The 21,475-nt window shown below is 37.7% G+C and overlaps 2 protein-coding genes across 2 annotated transcripts in view; one reads left to right on the top strand and one right to left on the bottom strand.

Annotated features, from left to right (window-relative positions):
* Ankub1 (ankyrin repeat and ubiquitin domain containing 1) overlaps window positions 1-21,475 on the top strand; it is a gene marked incomplete at its 5' end in the record, with an annotated part of 90,346 nt that overhangs the window by 20,870 nt on the left and 48,001 nt on the right.
* LOC118585492 (probable ribosome biogenesis protein RLP24) lies at window positions 20,707-21,228 on the bottom strand. Its single transcript, XM_036190158.1, has one exon. The coding sequence runs from the start codon at window positions 21,226-21,228 to the stop codon at window positions 20,707-20,709; it is 522 nt and encodes a 173-aa protein (XP_036046051.1).

Here is a 21,475-nt window from a genome sequence, read left to right as displayed (position 1 = left end):
CTGCAGGCTGAACAGTCACTGTATACATAATAAGTAAATAAATCTTTAAAAAACACAAACAAACAAAAAACAAAACAAAAAACAAATTGAATCATATAGGCTTAAGGAGGCTACCTGTCCTAGGTTGGATGGTTAGAATTGGCACTGATATTTAAGGTGATGGACTATCATGGTTAGAGCACGCAGAAGTGTATCACGTGGGCTTTCAGAACATTCACATCCATCACTGAAAACAAAACTTTCCCTTTAAGTCATTTATGTTCTGCTTTACATGTGAGGCATAGCTGGGTACCTAGAAGTATAGATGTATGATTGGTTTTCTAAAGAAATGTAAAACAAGGCTACATCATTTAGCTTTCCTTACTGTAGGTTTTGTTTTATTTTTTCATCCTAATTTGCTGCCACCTAGTGGTGAGAGTAATTTAGGCTGTAAAATTCAAAATTTAAGATCCAACTTCAAAAGTCAATTTTAAAAAATTTAAGAATTAAAACAAAAAAATTCAGTAGATCTCAGTGTGGTTGCTCATGCCTATGATCTTAGCCTCTTTTAAATTGAGTCTAGTGAAGAGTATTCACTTTCTATATCTTCCTTGCATTTTCTAAACTATATTCTAATATAGAGACACAATTCAGTGGAAAGACATTATGTTGATCAATATAGTGAACATCAAGGCAAATTCTGCTTTCACTTGTGTAAAAATATTTTGGAAAAAAATAACAGTAACTCCTTCCAGAGACAGCCATTATTCTCACTCAAGATTTATCTTGTTCTTTCCTTTCTCCACCTGGCTGTTTTGCTCTACATATCACCCACGAAACTAATTTGTATTTTGTGTGTATGGGTTTTCCTTACTTCTACATATCCCAACTCTATGTAATATCCCATATCCTGATGTATTTACTCACATTTATTGGTAGAAATCTGGGTTGTCTTTCACTTGGAGGCTGTTTTGAATGACAATACATGGTTATTTTTGTGTAAGTCCTTTGGTGAGATCAGCTTTGTTTCTCTTGCCCTGTATCTAGGAATTAATGGGTAATAGGATAAGTTTGTGGTTGGCTTCCGTCAATACTTCTGATCAGTTTTCTCTGTTATGCTGAGGGTTTTTTGCAGCTGTATGTCATAAAGTTTGGAAATGTCAGTCAATTCAAGGTTGGGAAGGAAATTTTAAATTCTTTTCTTCAGAAACAAGAAATCCAAAGTCTTGTATTGTCTGTCTTTTTATGAAAATTCTTTTTCTCAGGGGGAAATGCACAGGAAAATACTAGTTTGTTTTTTTTTTCCCATTGGACGACTGTTGCACAAAGACATGGTATCATTTGACTGGGTTATGCATAGATTAAATGCAAAGAATAAGAAGAACAGAGACAGAAATAGACACATACACATAAAGATTCGAATAGAGAAAGAGAAAAAAAGAACACACCCAAACACATACATCTACACCTCCACACATATGGAAGTGAAGAAAGAAGGAATGGGGGAGGAGAATGAATTATATATGAAATATGAAGTACAATATAATCAAAAAAAGAAAAAAGAACCTCATTCCCTCTAAGACTGGCAATCTTTAAATCTGGTGTGTACATATGACCAAATATTCTCAATTATGTTTTTACAGTAGAAAATGTAAATTTTCTAGGGTGACTAAAAGTATACCTCAATACCATTGTGCTAGGAGTTTCATTTCACATGAACCTTAGACAAATATTCAAGAAAAATATCCCTCTAAAATATATCATTATATCTTAGATGCTTCAGTTCCAAAAGGAGATTGACTTGTAAATATGACTTGTAAATTGATCATGATCAAGTGTCTCCTGTATATATTATATGCACATTTGCATATATGTGGATCTCAAAAACAAAACTCAAACTTAAGTCAAAGTGGCTTGAAAGGAACTGACAGGCATTCCTATCATAGGTTCTAACTCATAGATAACATCATTCACCATCTCCAGGTCTGTTGTTGTTACACATAAAGGCTATAGAATGTGCAGAAAAATGCTATAAAATAACTTGAAAGCACATAATTACAAAATTAGTTATTGTCTAGTCTTCACTTATAATCTATGGGTTGTAATGACAACTTTAATGTAGGATAAATATCTTGTTTTCTTCCCTCTTTATACCATAACCCTAGAAGACTGTCAGTCTAGCATATTTATCTTCAATTTAAGTACTTTGGTACTGGGTACCCAAACACAGCAGGTCACTGGTTGTGTGTGGTAGAGGAAGACTCCATGGAGCCAGGGGTGCTGGAGCTCAGCATTCTGAATTTTCTTTCCTTATGGGGAGTTAAAAAGAGGGCTGAAGCCTTTCCTTCCACCCCAGGTCTAGGAAAATCAGGATAAGAACTGGCTGCATTTTTTTTTCTTTTTTGTTTTTGTGGAAATACCAATATGGATGAGCACTTTCTCCATATCAGTCTTTGCAAATAGATGATAATCAATGTAGAAATCTCTTGAGTTGATAGATCTAGGAATCCAAAAATGAAGATTTTAGAAATGAAACCCCATCTCTTAATACTCTTAAAAAACAAACAAGCTTGTAGACAAAATTCTAAACAGTCTTAGTAAATAAGAAACACAGAGCCAAATACAGAGGTAAACAGCCCAAAAGACCAGAGAGTCACAACTACCTTATCTTACCACCTTGCCATTACTTCCACAGAGGAGAGTTTCTTCCTGCCTGACTTGTGTTTTTATTGCCTTTCTGTTCTTCCTTCTCACTGGCTCTAAACCACATGACATCCTTGTCACTGCCTGTCTATACAGACCTCCAGGTCTCTATGGTTGGTACTGGGATTAAAGGCATGTGTCACCATACTTAGCTGTGTCATTGACTACACAGAGACTCTGCCTGCCTTGTGATTGGATTAAGGGCATGGGCCACTACCTGCCTGACTGCTGTTCCTGGCTCGATATGACCACTGATCTCCCGGCAAACATTTTTTTTTTTTTTTTTGGAGCCGAGGATCAAACCCAGGGCCTTGTGCTTGCTAGGCAAGTGCTCTACCACTGAGCTAAATCCCCAACCCCCTAGACAAACTTTATTAACATACAAATAAAATCACATTTCAGCACAAATAAAAGCTACTTATACTATTACCTCTTTACTACCTCTCATATTTAGAATCTGCTCCAGAGATCTAGGAAGACAGTATGTAGGAAATAGCATGAAACCAGTTGACAGGAATCTAAGTTGGTGCCACTGAAATATCAGAAATCTAATACGTCTTCATAGAATGACAATGAGTAAGCAGGTATAGTTTTATGCACATGGTTTCTATAATATCAGATGTGCCTGCAATAAGGGCTGTAAGACTCTAGGAAATTGTCTTTTAAAGGAAAAAAACAGCATGAGTGACCTCTCCCTGTCCTTAACAACATCATTGAAGCAATGTAAAAGGAAACCACTCCATAAGCCACCTCTTTCGAGGACAGTAAACAATTTTATTATCGTTTAACTGCTAGGCATAACTGACTAACTTGACAATAAGTGTACACATAATGCTGAAGATTGATGCTACACCCTACCATAACATGCCAGGTTAATAGAATTTTATGAACAAGGGCATCTTACACTCACTGATTTCACATCTTACTTACCATAGGCTAAGAATTATGGAAAAGCATCTCAAAATCTGAAAACAGGGCTCTGATCTTGTGGTACTAATGTAACTAGGAAGGAGCCAATGTGGTTTTGCTCAGAATGTGGAGTTAATCATCTCTGGCCAGAAAGATAGAACAAGGCTCACAAAGTATCCATGATGGAAGGAACTAGACAATCAACTCCTGCAAGATTTCTTCTTAACTCAGCATAGGTACTTTAACACACATGCACACACTACAACACCACGCACACACTAGAACACCACACACACACACACACACACACACACACACACACACACATGCACAATGTGTGTGTATATCTATCTATATATATCTATATATAGATACGTATTATCTATATCTATCTATCTATCTATCTATCTATCTATATATATATATATATATAGAGAGAGAGAGAGAGAGAGAGAGGGAGGGAGGGAGGGAGGGAGGGAGGAAGGGTAATACCTTTAACAATAAGAAAAGCTTCTGATATTTTGTTGAAGTGTAAAGACTTTTATCTATAATTTTAAAACAGTGAAGTATATTTTACAGAAAAAAATATGATAGGCTAATAGTGTTTTAATTCACATGATTGTAAGATATTGTATTTTCAAAGCATTTGAAACATTTTAAGATCTAAATAATGAGCCAGGCAGTAGTGGCGCATGCCTTTAACCCCAGCACTTGGGAGGCAGAACCAGGCAGATCTCTGTGAGTTAGAGGCCAGCTTGGGCTACAGAGTGAGTTCCAGGAAAGTCGCAAAGCTACACAGAGAAACGATGTCTCAAAAACAAACAACAAACAAACAAACAAAAAGATCTAAATAATGATTGCAGGGATGTGTAATTCCTTCCTGATAGTGATTTTGTTCATAAAACAGAAACATTTCATAAGACAGAGTCTATATAAAGAAAATATTTCTGAAAATAAGGTTTATTGGAGAATTAAAAATGAAAATATAACATAGTTTTGCTATGTTAAATATATTACTATGTTAAAATATTACTTGATACACAAAGAACCATTGATATGTAAATAATTCTCAAGAGTGAAGACCAACCTCACAGTGGCTCGCTCACACGTTGAAACTATGAGCAATAATTAAGGTTTTTTTTCCTTTTTTTTTTTTCTTTCCGGAGCTCAGGATTGAACCCAGGGCCTTGCGCTTGCTAGGCAAGTGCTCAACCACTGAGCTAAATCTCCAACCCCTAATTAAGTTTTTATAGTTATGCTTAATGATATAAAGGAATTATGTTTAATGTTAAAAGTAACTATAGTCTCAGGTAGAAATAGAAAGTATAATAATACTGAAATTATACATAAAAAACTAAATAAAAAACAGTGATCAGGTTAAAAATATGATTGATATCACTAAAAAGGTATAATTTTCAAAACATATTATTTAAAAACATATAGTCATGCAGTGAAATGCTTTCTTCCAGCTGTAGCATAGCTGTTGACTCATGAGGACAGCACAGTTAATTATTATCTGCACAAGATTAAGTTTAAAAAGTCAATATGTTCTACATGTGTAATCGAAGTCAATAGGACAGTGAGAGAAAGAGAGAGAGATTTGGGGAGTATCTTGGGAGTGGTGTAGGTAAGTTGGCAGTGGATTTGTATTCTTGTATGAAATTATGAAAGATAATTTCAGAAATCATCTGCCTCTATGTGTTTAAAATTATAAATAGTCTGAGGGATCTATGTTCAATCCTAAGAATTTAAATGAGAAAATTAGGAGGCAAAATAGTCCTAAAGTAAGAATAGCTTAAAAAAAAATTCCCCAATTTGTACCAAGAAAAAATTACAGGTTTATTTTAAGTGTAAAGATGATTCAAAGAACCTCAAAAGGCCAAGTTATAAATAGAAAATCAAAGAAAACCTTCAAAGAAGTGGATAAAAATATGTATGAAGGATCATTGCTGACTGGGAAACATGGAGAAAGAAAAATGATGGATGATATTTAAGAACTAAAAAGTCAAAATAATGTTCTATGTTCTGATAATATCTCTTTAAGAATAAGAGGGAAATAAACACATTGTCACATGAAGAAAACTGAAAGATATCTATAGCTAATCACCCACACTACACAAAAGGGTACTGGTTAAAATATTGCAGGATAAAATATAAAAGCAACAGAATCTTGGATGAAAATTGGTAGATAATTTTATTTTAAAAGAATTAGGTCTCATTTTCAATGGTGTTTTAAGGTATCAGGGAGACTTCTTGTGTATAATACTGAACATTTGCCTTGGCTGAAATCAAGCCAGCAGGGGCAAAAGAACAGTTCCCTACTGGTCATTTTGCTCTGCTCTACCCTGAAGACACATCTGGTTCAGAAAAGCTAGCTAGAGTGTTCTCATGACTTACATTACAGGCTAGAAATTACTTTTATACAACACTTTTCTCATTAAGGACTGTTGTGTATGATGGGGACCTGGCATGTAGAACCAGTTGCTGCATGACCTAAACTATCTTCATCAGACAGACCTTGGTTACTCGAGTTCAACAGTGACACGTTAGAATATTGACTCTAAATGTGTTTTATATAAAAGTCAGTGTTGTGAATGATTGATTGATAAATAAAACACTGATTGGTCAGTAGCCATGCAGGAAGTATAGGTGGGACTAAGAGAGAGGAGAATTAGGAGAGCAGGAAGGCAGGAGGGGACACAGCCAGCGGCAGCCAGGACAAGGAAAATGTGAGGTGCCAGTAAGCCATGAGCCACGTGGCAAAGTATAGATTAATAGAAATGGGCTGATATAAGAGTAAGAGCTAGACAATGGTAGGCCTGAGCTAATGGCCAAGCAGTTTAAATAATATAAACGTCTGTGTCAATCAGTGTTTTATTTACCAATCAATCATCCACAGCAAGTCAGAAAGGTGGAGATACTTTCAGCTGGATTCCATCCTGTTTTTATAGTAGGAAAGGTTGTTTTTCAATGGTCAGCATTCTACATAAGAGCTAAACTGCTGATTGTCAGTGAATACAGTAGTGGAATGGGAACAAAACTAGAAAAATTAGAAAAACAAACCAGAAAAGCAAACAAGTATATGAATAGACATCGGTGTAACTCAACGACAGAACTGTCTAGTGTGTATGAAGTCATGAGATTTATCCTAAGGACTATTTACACACATGATCTCTCTCTCTCTCTCCTCCCTCTCTCTCTCTCTCTCTCTCTCTCTCTCTCTCTCTCTCTCTCTCTCTCTCTCTCTCATACACACACACACACACACACACACACACAGAGAGAGAGAGAGAGAGCAATGTTAAATGTCTAAAGGTAGATTCTAAACTGAAGTTACATGAAAGGATGTCCTTATGCCTTGAGATTCACATGGTGATGAGCTGTTTTTCAAAAGCAGGTCAGAAAATGCACAGTATGAAACAAAGAGAAGGAGCAGATGACGGGTTCATAGAGGTAAATTATGATCAAGCAGTTGAGTATGGAGAGTGAATAAAATTCTTGATATTTTGCTTAAAATTTTTTATGATAATCTATTTTAAAATAAATAAGGAATAGTAGAAACAACACATAAGTCTCTATGTAAGCAATAAGGACTGGGAAAAAAACTGAATTCCAGTAAGAATACTTACCTTGGAAATGTATGTGGTTGGAACCACCTGACTCAGTCTTCAGTATTTAACCAAGATTTATTTCTTTTGTTTTAGCTCTCTAGCTAATGGGGATCAATCTTGCCTCATGTTTGCTTCTTCAGGGGCAAAAACTGTATATAGAAAAGTTAGGCCACAGCAAGTATCTCTCTCTGTCTTGGTTTCTCTCTTTCTCTCTCTCTCTCAATTTCTATCTATTAAATTAAGAAAAAAAATGTAGGGTTTAGGTATAGGAATATTGTGTAGGAAGAAACTTAAGGTAAGAGTAGAAGTTGCTAGTGCTGGATCTGAAAACAGCATCCAGGAACAAGCAGCCACTGTGGACTTAGCCGTCTGAGAAAGAAAAGCTGCTATAGGGCAGGGAAATAGTAAGCAGATGTTTGTATATTCTCTTGTAGAGTTTGAAAACTAGGGCAGTTCAGGTAGAACAGCAACAAGTGCAGAGGGTCTTGGGGTTCGTAAAAGAGCTGTGTCCTTGGTTCCCTGACTATGGGACTCTGGACACAGACTCCTGGGGGAGAATCAGAGTCAAAAATGAAACAATATCATGAGGAACATGGGCCGGAAAAATTTCCAGTGGAAGCTTTTAGCCTGTGGGCATTAATTCAGGACAGTTTAGATCTAAATCCTGAGCAGCAGGGGCGGGGGATTTTCCCTGAGGCAGATACAGGCAGAACAAAACCCTCTGCTCTGCCAGAGCTGTAGGTAGATGAGAATGTTTTACATCATTCAATCAGGGTCAGTTCTCTCTTGGCCATGGAGCCCAGTTTAAGGAACAGAAGTCTTGGGATGAGACAAGGGAGGATCTAAAATGCTTGTAAAACTTAGTAATTCCTCTTTCTCAAAAACTGGAAGCTCTTCAGGTTTCTCCTTCTCAGAAAGGAACTTCTGGGTGGGTGGGTAGGGTTGTCTATCAGAATGGCAAAGTCACCCATAATATTAATGAACCATGGTTTGAATCTAAGGGAGTCTTTAGGTTTGATGCAGTTGCATCAGCTTATTTATTTTTTTAATTAATTAATTAATTTGTTTGTTTGTTTGTTTTTCTATTAGCAGCTTGATACAGTACAAATTCTTATCCTAATAGTGAAATGTTTCATTGATGCTTGCCCAGTAATTGAGTAAAACCAAAACGTATTACAAGCCACAGTCATCCCAGGGTCCCCTCACCCCCTGCAATATAGCCTCCCTGGTTCTGTGGGTTGCAGTCTGATTGTTCTTTGCTTTATATCTAGAATCCACTTATGAGTGAGTACATACCATGTTCGTCCTTCTGGGTTTGGGTTACCTCACTCAGGATGATGTTTTCTAGTTCTATCCATTTGCCTGCAAACCTCATGATGTCATTGTTTTTCTCTGCTGAGTAGTACTCCATTGTGCACATGTACCACATTTTCTTAATGCATTCTTCAGTTGACGGGCGTCTAGGTTGTTTCCTGGTTCTGGCTATTACAAATAGTGCTGCATGTTTGATGCAGTTGCATCAGGAATTTATTGATTTATTTGATGCCTTTACATCAAGAGCTTATTGATTTAAAAAAGGACTTGGCACAGCTAAGGCTGTTATAGACATCTTAGACCCATACAAAAAGGACATTCCATCTTGGTCATCCTCTTTACTGGAGAGGGGGGTGGCAGCCATAGGGATTGCTATGATTATTCAAATTACTCTTAGTAGGGACCTGAGTCAGAGCTGAGTTAAGCTCTGTACTTCCCCCTGCCAAAGGCTGGTAGTCAGGGATGGGTAAAGTTCTTCTTGCTGGCTGCTACCTATGACAGAATATGCTTGATAGAAAGTTTATCTCCACGATAGGTAAAGATTAGTAAAGAAGGACGACCTAAGGCAGGCACAGTCCCTCTGAGGGGTCTGAGGGACCCTTTAGTGTATTAAAAAGTGGGAGCAGTAGAGACCCACAGAGGTTTTCTAGTAAGAACTTACTTAGAGTCCAAGAATTTGAGCTTGCTTTACCTGGAAGGGCTACATAAGGGGATGATTTGACCACAGGTGTGGTTACCAGGTGTTTGGAAGGGCCTACACTTGGCTGTACAGTGTGCTTTGATCTAGCCAGGAGGAGGTCTTTTGCCCTACTCCTTGACATTATAAAAATCCCTTTTGAAGAGGCAGAAGGGGCTGGTGGGTTTTGATCCAGGTCCTCCAGAAAATATCCTGTGTTTCTGTCTTTCTCCTCTTTGCTATGTTTCTATTTAACATTTTCTTATCCCTTTCTCCTCCTCATACGAACCCTTTAAAAGGTGAAAGCTAGCCTCCCATAGGAAATAGCACATTGCCCTAAAATGTGATTTTGGAAGCATATCCAATCCTCAAAATATTTTGTGTGACAGGGAAGGGCAGGGACCTGCTTGATTTCATAGGAAGTAGTGATTGGTTTGAGTGTGGATGGTAGAGGTACCTGTATCAATGGGAGTTTAAAATAAGTCTGGAAGAACAGTTTATCCCAATATATAGATTAAAGAGGAGATGACGAAGAGCATGGTAAGCAGGACTTCCTCAAAATTAAATAAAATATGCATATTAACAGAAGAAAATGAAACAGTAGTCAGGGATCATCTAATCAGCACCACATTTGGAGACAGTCTATCAGATTATATCATTTTATCTCCAAAAGTATTTTACTACCGTTCCTATACCACCAAGGAATAAAAATACGGATACTAGTAAAATATGTTGGAGATAAAAATACCACTGATCTTTCTGTTCCATGGAACTGTAATGTTAAAAGTGAAAACAAAATGAGACTCTTAAAACAATTATACTGAAAAATTTTAAGACTACTCCTCATAAAATTATTGAAGCCAGTTGTCATCAATGAGGATGCAGGGTTAGGTGGCATTCTCCACATGACTGGATTCTGATTGACCTGTTATTTCATGGGAAATCTTCCTTAATAAAAAGTTCATTATAGTGTGGAGGTTGGCCGTGCATTTCACTATTTTTATTTCCCCTTGCCCACAACCCTGTACCAGGTATTGTTTTTCCATTCACAACTTTAATATGTGAGTAGTTTCCACATTCTGAAAATAATGATCCTTGCTGTAAAAAACATTTGTGACCAGACTTTTCTTCTCTCTTTTTCAATAGTTCTACATCCATGTTTGGAGCTGCATAGCCACATGGATTACATGTTCTATGTAACTTCCTGTGGAACTACGGACTGGTTTTTGCCCAAAGACTAGCACATTTCATGTTTCTACAATTACCTGCTCATCCACTTTATATTCTGCCTGCAACCAGTTTCATCAGAAGGGTGGGTTATACCAGTGAGTCCCAACCTTCACATGTACATGGACTGTTGTCTATGTAATCATCTAATATCACCAAATGCAAAAGTGCCGTAGCTGGAACTTTAAAGACACTTAGTGATGTGCATGGTTGAAGACACTGATACATACTCAATTGAATGTAAACTAGTCTAAATATGACTTCCAAATTCCACTCCTTCATAAAAAGAAAAGTTTAATGGAAATGTCATGAAACTCTTCATAAATCCAATACTTCCTTTCATATTCAATGTGGGAGAAACACTAAGTATTAACTATAGATAATCTTCAGGAATATTAACAAGGGAAAAGAGTGTATTTAGAGGATGACACAAAGATGATCTTTCTCAAAGATTTCTGTGGAAATGTTTTTCTTGGGTAAAGAGCAAACTCACAGAACATAGAAAGTTTATAAAACCTGCAAGTGTTTGTTAGTTGAGTAAATTCTGGAATGAGGCTAGAAGTTTGGATAGAGGAATGAGGAGAGTCCAAATTGGGGGGTTGTATATGATGAATTCTTCATGTGGAAAAGAAAGATGAACACTGCTGTACGCGTTCCCACAGCAGGTGTGTGCTGCACCATCCCTGTGATTCCATGATTGCACTCAAGGTATTCTTGGTACACCATGATCAGATCCTCTCATGAAAAATAAGAATGTGAATTTGATATTTACCTGCATTCCACAAATTAACTCTGATTCTGATGGTCTAATGACACTGGTCTTCATGTGTTTACTATAGACACCAATGATATTTCACTATACAAATATTCAAGAACCTGAGCTTTTAATGAGTAACTAGGTTTATCTGTACAGTTAAATACTATAATTTTTTTGGAAAATTAATTTAGGACTGTAGGAGGTAATTTTCAAATTTATATTACACAATACTATTGGAGTGAGATCAATTTGTGTACTTTCAAAATCCAGAGACTATCAGATCATTTTGGGAAGAAGAATGTGGGGAATGGAGTAAGGCCTTGTCCTGTCTATATCCTTCAAAGAACAGATTGCATCTCATTTCTGCCCCAAGGATCTTGTGGAGTCCTGATGAGCATCATAGGTGAAAATCTAAGGAGTCTAGTTACATGAAGAAATGTGAGGCTGGAGAGTTGGCTTAGAGGTTTAGAACACTGACTGCTCTTCCAGAGGTCCTGAGTTCAATTCCCAGCAACCACATGGTGGCTCACAGTCATCAATAATGAGATCTGGTGCCCTCTTCTGGTGTGCAGGCATACATGGAGGCAGAGTGTTGTATACATAATAAGTAAATAAATCTTAAAAAAAAAAAGAAAGAAATGTGTGTGGTGGAAAGTACAAACTAGGGTTATCATGGGAGTATACAATCAGACTAATATGGTTTCTTAATCTGTAAACATTCTGGTTCATTTATTATTTTTTTCCTGTGAATTGGACAGCATTAAGTTGACCCACAATTTCCACATCTGGCCTCGTGTGAACACAAGTCCAAGCTGTAGGTCTTACCGAAAGGTAGCCACAAAATTTCCGACAGGCCAGGCCAGGAGTTCTTCCTGCCCAGAGCAGAGGAAGACTCATCCATTTCTATCACACAGGCAGGGCTCATGCCATGGTAGATGTCCCTCAGCAAAGCCTGTGCTGAAAGAAGTTATGAGGCTCGTACTTTTCAATGGCCAAGAATGGCCATAGTCTGGTCTTTTTTTTTTTTCTGATTGGTGAGTGTTTAGAATGACCATACTGTGTATTTTAAAGTCTTGGCATTTTTGCTTGTTTACTTCAATAACTTCAATACCAGAACATTAGTTAAATGTTTTATGTTTTACTTAAATAATTACATTTAATGATATCTTCCAAATAAACAATATAGAAATGTTGCCTAACTTAATAAAATTCATATTCTGTTGTCCCTCTCTCTGTCCTAGCAAGTCATGTGAGCAATTGCTCAGGAGAGTCTGAGCTCAGTACAATTGCTCCTTTAGTAAACCCACGATGTGCTTCTCATACAATTAACCACAAACAGGATTCTGTTCTCCAGTAACCTAGTCAAATGATTACAAATACGTCTTCCTATCAAGCATTCTGATGCTATCAAAAATGTTCTTTTTTTTTTTTTTTCTTTTTCCGCAGCTGAGGACCAAACCCAGGGCCTTGCGATTGCTAGGCAAGTGCTCTACCACTGAGCTAAATCCCCAACCCCCAAAAGTGTTCTTGAGAAACAATTGTCTTGGGAGCATTGATTTTCTTCTTTCTTCCTTTCTTTTCTTTCTTTCTTTCTTTCTTTCTTTCTTTCTTCCTTCCTTCCTTCCTCCTTTCCTTTTCTTTCTTTCTTTCTTTCTTTCTTTCTTTCTTTCTTTCTTTCTTTCTTTCTTTCTTTCTTTCTTTCTTTTTATATGGAGCTTGTTCTTTGATAATTTCACATGAGTATTCAATGTGTTCTGATTATTTTCTATTACTCTATCTTCTTTCCCTTCTATCTCTTGACCACTCTCCTTCCCACACCCATACTTTCTTGTACTTTTTTTTATTTTTTTAAATTTTTTATGATTGACTGTGTTTTAGTCGGGGCATTTGTTGTGTGAACCTGGGCATGGAACTCTCCATTGGAGACTAGTGGGCTAATAGGTGGTTACATAGTTGAAGACAATGATTTGCTCTCTCTCAGATTCAGAGGATACTATGTCATAAAGTATAACTTCTGGTTCAAAAATCCTACATGTCAATCTTCTCAAATCAAAAACGTCTGAAGACTAATATGATACTCCCATGAAAGATTGTGCACCACATCTAATGGAGCATGCTCTAGTCAAAATGCAAGCATAGCATGTAACATTCATTTCAGGATTCACAGACATACACATGTCTCAAATATATGAAACATCTATATTTCCATTTGCTTTTCACCTTCAAGACATCTAATTGCATATATATTAATACACAATTATATATGTATATATACATACACATATATAATATGAAATGCTTAAACTGGAAACCTCTAATTCCAATGCTTGTGTTAAGGGATAATCTGCCTTGAAAATGTAAATAATGAAAATCATCTCTTATAAGCTTGATAATCCTCTTTCCTTAATATAAATGGCAATCTCAAAATAGTTTTAATTACCATTGTAACACAACAGAAGGAGAGCAAATATTTTGTCTTTTAAGAAAGTCAACCATGGGACTGGAGAGATGGCTCAGAGGTTAAGAGTTGACTGCTCTTCCTAAGGTCCTGAGTTCAATTCCCAGCAACCACATGGTGGCTCACAACCATCTGTAATGAGATCTGGTGCCCTCTACTGGTCTGCAAGCATATATGCAGACAGAATGTTGTATACATAAAAATAAATTAAAAAAAAAAAAGAAAGTCAACCACTTTACTTTCATTTATTCTTAAAAAAACCAACACAGTTAATTTCACTTACATTTACAAACTACACTCATATGGAAAATTATCAGTATGTTTTATTTATTTCAAATGAGTGTATTACTATCTTTTTTTTTTTTTTTTTTTTTCGAGACAGGGTTTCTCTGTAGCTTTGGAGCCTGTCCTGGACTAGTTCCGTAGACCAGGCTGGCCTCGAACTCACAGAGATCCACCTGCCTCTGCCTCCTGAGTGCTGGGATTACAGGCATGCACCACCACCACTTGGCTTACTATCTTTTCAAATTAAAATATGAGGATTTCCAACCGTGGTATGAAGGGGTGCTGAGGAGAAATGTCAAGGAAGATGGACAAGTTGGTAGACAGCCAGGCCATTTAATCATTCATTCTTGCCACAGTTGGACACTAACTGACCATCATCAGTGTCTAGACTGGGAACTTTGGGTGACTGTTCAGGGTTGAAAGGAAAATGGACCCAGTTGGTTATATCTAGAATGTAGAGCAGAACTCTCTCCTGCACCCTTCATTCTTCTCACCATTTGTGAAATAGATCTTCAGCAATATTAATCACTGATGACCAGAAAGTTTACCCCCAAAACCGAATGAACTGTTTCATTGATGCCTGTCCTCCAGTCTACTTATGTGTGTATGAGAACACACCTTTAAAATATTTACTTGATAAGGCCAATACCTATTTCATACCTTTCAAAGTATATGAAGGCTATGATCCTCTGGAGAGGTGATCCTGGAAAAAATACCTCCATGGTTCTATGTGACAAAATATCACCATGTATAAAGCTTCAATCACAGCAGTTTTCTATGTCATCCTCATGATCATTAAGCTGGACCTAGTTGATATCTGCAGTTTCCCCTGATTGGTTTGGGGATAGTAGCTGCTTCTCATCTTTTCATACTACTTGAGAAGTTATGAGCTCACAGAGGTTCACATGTGTGGCCCCTTATGAGCAACCATCATAATCTGGGATTTCCCCTCTTGCTTCTATAATCTATCTGCAAACACCAAGCAAGAGGGCCCCTGATTATCATGTTTTTAATATTTTACTTTGAGAAGATGTGTCCATAAGACCACAAATTTGCAATACTCATAAATCAGCTTCCAAAATGCTGGAATTGCTGGCATGTGCTACCACACCTGCCTCCTTTTCAAGTTTGCTGCTATTCTTTCCCCAGGATCAAACAGCAGAACAATTGGTTACCCAATAGCATATAGACAGCCCTGAAAACATATATACAAGTGTCTAACATATGTAAAGTTTAAAATACATATGTATTATATATGCATGTATTTTTTTAAAATACATTAATTTAGAATGAGTATATTTTTATTTATTTGTTTGTTTATTTATTTGTTCGTTTGTTTGTTTGTTTTTGCTGGAGCTGAGGACTGAACCTAGGGCCTTGCATTTGCTAGGCAAGCGCTCTACCACTGAGCTAAATCCCCAACCCTATATATGTATTTTTTATGTACACATATATGGAGCAACAATTAATAAAAAAGAAGCTATGATTTTCAAAGAGAGCAAGAGGGGGAATATGCAAGGACTTGTCAAGTGGAAAGGGAAAGGGGTAATGATAATGAAGTATAATCTCAAAAAATAAAAGAAATTAAAAAAAAAAAAACTTTTGTAGTTTTGAACAGTAAGGCCTAAACAAAGTGTAGCCTCTCATAGTAAGGAAGGCATAATGCACATACTCACAGGTTATTAGATGCAATCAAAGCATCACTGAACAAGAAGAGGTGTTGTTTCTTTCTTCTCCAGCCTCTTCTGAGTTCCATGGAGCCTTTTAATGGCAAGGTTCAATGTATCCTTCCTGTGGCTTTCTCCTGAAGGGTTTCCATGTTTAAAAAAAAAAAAAGGCTTCTCCTGGTCCAGGTATCCAACTAACAGAACAGGTATCCAGTGGTTGTTAATTGATACCTAATTTCAAAGGGTGAATGATATTAAAACACAGGCTCAGTTCTCCAACAGGACTCTGTTGAGTTATCAACAGTTTTAAAATGTAACAGAAAAGAAGAGGTTGCTTAGGAAAAGAAGCATTGGGAACAGATTGCAGGAGTGAGTTCTTTTTCAGAAGGTATCAACTTGAGGGGCATGGGAAAAGTTTGAACAAGGGTAGCTGGTAGAGAGGTCATTCTCAGCCTTTCTAATGATGCAACCCTTTAGTACAGTTCATGTTGTGGGGACACCCAACTATAAAATTATTTTATCACTACTTTGTCACTATAATTTTGCTACTGTTATGAATCCTAATGTGAATATCTGATATGCAGAATATCTGATAAGGGACCCCAAAGAGGTCCCTACCCACTGTAGGTAAATTGGTTGCAAAAGGTGAGTTTTGCAACTCTGTGGGTTTGGTGTCCTGACTACCTGGGGAGTCAGGAAATACCTTGAGCTGCTTAGGACAGCTCTGATGGCTGGAACTGCATGGATACAGTTCAGTCCTGGAGGATGAAGTATCCTGGACACCTTGAGCTGCTTAGAACAACATCTGTACCCTAAAGGTGTCCCAGACACCTGGAACTGTTTAGCACAGCTCTGATAGCTGGAACTGCAAAGAAGCAGCCCAACCTTGGAAGGGAAGCTTTTCTGACTTCTTGGGAGAGTCAGGCTTGAAACTGCTTCAGCAGGGAAGGGTGTCCTGACTGTTCAGGAAAGTCAGGCTATACCTTGTGTGATGGGGGATGGTCTTCCTGCAGAATATAGCAATCATGCTCCTCTCCTGGAGATCCGCAATCTTCTCCAGCTCAGTGTTACCAGCTCTCTCTTGCTCTGTCCACTGAAGGACATCTCAGCAAGGATCTTCTGCTCAGCTCCCCCTTGCTCAATCCACTATGGGACATCCCAGCAAGGTTGTTCTGTGCTCCAGTGAATGAAGGTCTTCATACCCAAAACTCTTTTGAGAAAGAGATTTATTTGGGAAGGATGAGTCCAGGAGAGTAGCTGCCTCTACCAGAGTGGAGAGAACAGCCTTTTTTCTAAATGACTAGGCAGGGTGGTTTACACAGGAAGTCTTGGGGGTTAAGTCAACCCCAGGCCCAGGGTTCTACTATCCTGCTCTGTAACTGGTTGGTTTCACAAGTCAGTTGGCCAGGGGCAAAGATGACTCTGATCTGACTGAGTCAAACTGTATTTCTTTCTGCCCTGATCTGAGCCATCTTTCCCTAGTTCTGGGCTCCAGGGTCATGGTGGGTTTCGTTAGCCAGCCCCTTTCCCCTACACCCACAGGTTGAGAACCACTAGTCTAGAGTAAGGAAAGGGCTGAGTGATGTAATTCTATCTCATTTTAAATCATTTTAAAAATTGAACAATAAAATATCAATTTTTTTAAAAAAGAATTTGGATTTATTAACATTATTCATGATTTAGAAATAATAGTAACACATTGCAAGGCATCCTGTTGGAGAGAAGAAATACTCACACACTAGAGGGATTCACAGGAAAGGAGAGATCAATGGCTAACATTAAATGAGGGCCAAGGTAGGTGACTCCTGAAAATTGGCCATTGGAGCAGCAACTTGGATGTCATTGCCAACCCTAACTGCAATGATGTGTGTGCAGTAATAGGAGGAATGTTTGTGCAAACCTTGTGAAATGCAGACTTCCCCCCAGACTCCCAATCCTAAGTCTTCTAACCTGTCAAAGGTCCCTGTGATAAAAGAGCATGCAGACATCATTAACACTGAGAACCTTAGAGTCTAACAGATGCGAGAATCACAGGAGACTTTGAAGACGAATGTGTCTTAGCGAGACAGTCAGAAAGCTGCATGCACAGGGAAGTCGGGTAGCTTTGGAGACTATGGAGGAGAGGTGCATGCTTAGAAGAAGTAAAGCCTAGAGGCACAAAGGATTGTGACTGAAACAACCTGGAAGATACTGTATAAATCTCATAGTTCATTATGTAGAATATAATTCTGTTTTAAAATGACTGATGCTGGAGTGTGGTAAAGAAAACAAATAAGAAAGTAATCTGTGTATTAAAATGCCATAACTAACCCACTCCTTTGTAGGCTGACATAAATGAATGGTAAAGAAATTTTAAAAAGGGGGGAGGGGTTTCCTAATGATTTAAATAAGTCAGGTCTCAGGGAGAACATATATCCAGACATGTCAGTCTTTGCCCAGCACAAGATGGACTATAGAAGGATCTCTGGTGCTTAGAAAACAAAACAAAACAAAACAAACAAACAAAAAACAAAAAATTAACATTCATTTGTAAATTTGTAAAATGGTTCTTGAACAGCAAAAGGAGACATTTCCCTTGCCTCTGGCAAGAGGGACATATGGCTCTCCAATGACCTGAGGCTGCTATCAACACCCATGCTGCCTCCAGGTCCCCTGTGTCTCTATTCAAAAGTACTTGCTATATACCTCACACCCCCATCTACTTTCCTGTCCCTTCACAAACACCCCCACCTTCTGCACTATGCAAGCTCCCAAAATATTCTAGAACTCCCCTTGCTCTCTTTATGAAGTCGAGGTCTTTCCCCTGCCCCAGCCGTTTCCACTACTCTCTTTTGCTATTCTCCCTTCTCTCACAGACTGTTTTGGTCTCATCAAGTCTGTTTCTTTTTATTTCTGCTTTGAACTCTTCCAGATGCCTCTGAACATTCTTTCTTATCCACAATAAAATTCTTCTCTGTAATTATGAAGCAGCATTTTCAGTGGTTTCTTTACTGTGCCATGCTCATACAGTTTGAATATTCAAAATATATATTTCTTCAAGTGAATATTACTCTTCCCAAGACATATATCTTTCAAGGAATATGCACAGAAACGCCATAGCTGTCATTTAGCTTTAAGATACCTGTGAATCAATGCATCAAAGAGAGAATCAAACAGTTAATGGTTGTTCTCACACATGTAAAGATATGTTAAAAAATAGTACCAACTCAGTTTCATGATAAATTTGAAAGTAAATGACGTTTGGAAAGTCATTCCTGTCTAATCTGAATCAATGTTAAAATATGGGGAAATAGATTCTAAAGAACACAATATATGTTGGAAAACATAACAATTTGCTGAAAACCAGAGAGTTTTTATATTTTATATAAAATCTGATCATTTCCAACAAAACTTTGTGGTCATAGTGGGTAAAACAATTAGAAGGAGCAGAAAATAACCACCTCTCATAACTTGAACAGATAATTTTGTAGATTTACAGATACTATTCTCCTGTGTAGCCTAGAACATACTTCCTCTGACATGATAACCATATTTAGGGGATAGGTAGAAAATATTACTAACATGGGTAGCTTTTCATGAAGCCATGGCTAAGTTAAGAATTGGCTCACATGATCTGCAGAAATCAAGAGAGAATACTTCTTCATACCATTAGTTATCATGAAAAATCAAAACTACTTATTAAAAATACCTTTACAGTGGAGCCCTGGAATGGAGAACTTTTCAATGAATGTGAAATTATCTTTTCCCTTCTTGGCACTAAGCACCAAAGATGGCCACAGCAGTTGGTAGACCAACTACTGAAGTCTGAGCACTCTGTAGTAGTCAGGGTGACAGACCACTGATGTCAACATTCTAAGGCTCATGCCATAACTGACAAAGTGACATATTCATTTCCTTCCACCTTTTGGCTTTGAAAAATTATTTTTGAACAACTGTTGAACCACCAGTGTTTGTAAGGAACAACAGATTTTCACAACCTTAGTTTGATAGGTAGATTGATAGACAGAAATATATAAATGATAGGATATAGATAGATAGATAGTTGACAGACAGACATAAATTAGATGATAGATAGGTAGATAAGCATAAATATAGATATATGCATAGATAGGTAGGTAGATAGATAGATAGATAGATAGATAGATAAATGATAGATATAGAATACTTCCTGATGCAATTAGTTTGTCATGAGAATCAAAACTAGTAATTAAAAAATACCTTTACAGGAGAGCCTAGAATGGAGAACCTTTCAATGAACTTGAAATTATCTTTTCCTTTCTTGGCACTAAACACCAAAGATGGCCACAGCAGTTGGAGACCAACTACTCTGAAGTCTGAGCACTCTGTAGTAGTCAGGGTGACAGACCACTGATGTCAACATTCTAAGGCTCATGCCATAACTGACTGTTATCTGTAAGGAACAACAGATTTTCACAAGCATAGATTGATAGGTAGACTGATAGAAATAGATAGATGATTGCAATATAGATAGATAGATAGATAGACAGATAGATAGATGACAGATAGATAGATAGATAAATGATAGGCAATGATGATAGATAGATAGAAGATAGTAGAGAGATTGAAAGCAATGGCAGTGTGCCTCCCCAAACTCTTGTGTACTACCATAATCAGCCATGCAGGACTATTTTCTGGTGCTCACTGTTTTGAAAGGACAAGTGGCCTAGTTTCAACTGTTTGTCCTCTGCTTGTGGCATCCTGATAATGTCACATCATAACAAATGGCCTCATGGATGGGGCATTTAGGAGAGAGCACATGGTGTGAGAGAAATCCAGACAGAGTGACAAGGATGCTTTCTTGCTCTCTGACAATAGTCCTGATGCAGGGACTAAAGGGTTCCAGGACAGCATTAAACTTTCAAGAAGACAGCACTTCCAATGGCAGAGAAGATTCATTATAAGCTTTGTGTCTTAAAAGTGACACTACCTACCAACACTGTCACACTTGAGACTAAATTTAGAGAAGATAAACCCATAAGGACCAAATCACATCGAACCAAAGAACCATGGTGTGAATCTTGATACAATGAAGATTTGTATCAATCTTGGGACATTCCCCCTGAAATATGGTTCCTTAATATTATTCTTCATTGGACACATCAGTTGATACCTCCCTGTGGAGCGTCTTCCCGCAACAGCTGTACCATTTTTTCTTCCAGCTGCTTTCCTTTGCCTGCAGGAGGAGCCCAGATAAGATGGATGCTCCGCTTGACTTCTTTGATGTCCTGAACCTTCTGTAGCTCTTTGTTTTTCTTCAACCTGTTCATTATAAACTTAGCCTGGCGTTTCTGCTTGATCTCTTCAACCCTCTTCATTGCATCAGTAGTTTTACTCCAGAGCTCTCGCTGGTATTTCACAGGTTCGTTTCTACGTTTTTCAAATTCAAATGAGTTGTCCACAGTGAGCTCCTTGCCAGCTGCTTTCCGGAAGGCTTTAGTCCACCTGACCTTGCGTGGGTTCCGTTTCTTCTTGAAGTTTTTATGGCACTTAGATTTGCAGAATCGGAACACCTTGCAGTCATTGTGGACGAACATCATGCTGTGGCCGGGGTAGATCCGCCCGGACAAGAAGTAACGTTTCTCGATCCTCACGTTGATTCTGTGTGGGACCCACCTCCGCATACACTTTCTTAATCACTTCTATTTTATAGATAATTGTGAACTAAATAACGCCAGATTTAGTCTTTGGATTCTGTTGACTCTTACTTTTTGTTTTGTTTTGTTTTCTCATGAAGTTTTGAATTTCTTTCCTGATACCTGCAAAATATCTTAAGATTTTGATTAATGTTGTACTGGGCATATATAATATAATTTGAGAAAAGTTGCCATCAACAGTTTGCAGTATTCTATGAAGAGAAAGGATCTCTAT

Source organism: Onychomys torridus, chromosome 6 (genome assembly GCF_903995425.1).
Source record: "Onychomys torridus chromosome 6, mOncTor1.1, whole genome shotgun sequence".
NCBI classification, from domain to species: domain Eukaryota; kingdom Metazoa; phylum Chordata; class Mammalia; order Rodentia; family Cricetidae; genus Onychomys; species Onychomys torridus.
The sequence above is the reverse complement of the archived record's forward strand: the minus strand, read 5'-3'. Positions and strand labels throughout refer to the sequence as shown.

Bases quoted from the DNA above. Each gene is read 5' to 3' on its own strand.
- LOC118585492 (XM_036190158.1), bottom strand. From the start codon at position 21,228: ATGCGGAGGTGGGTCCCACACAGAATCAACGTGAGGATCGAGAAACGT.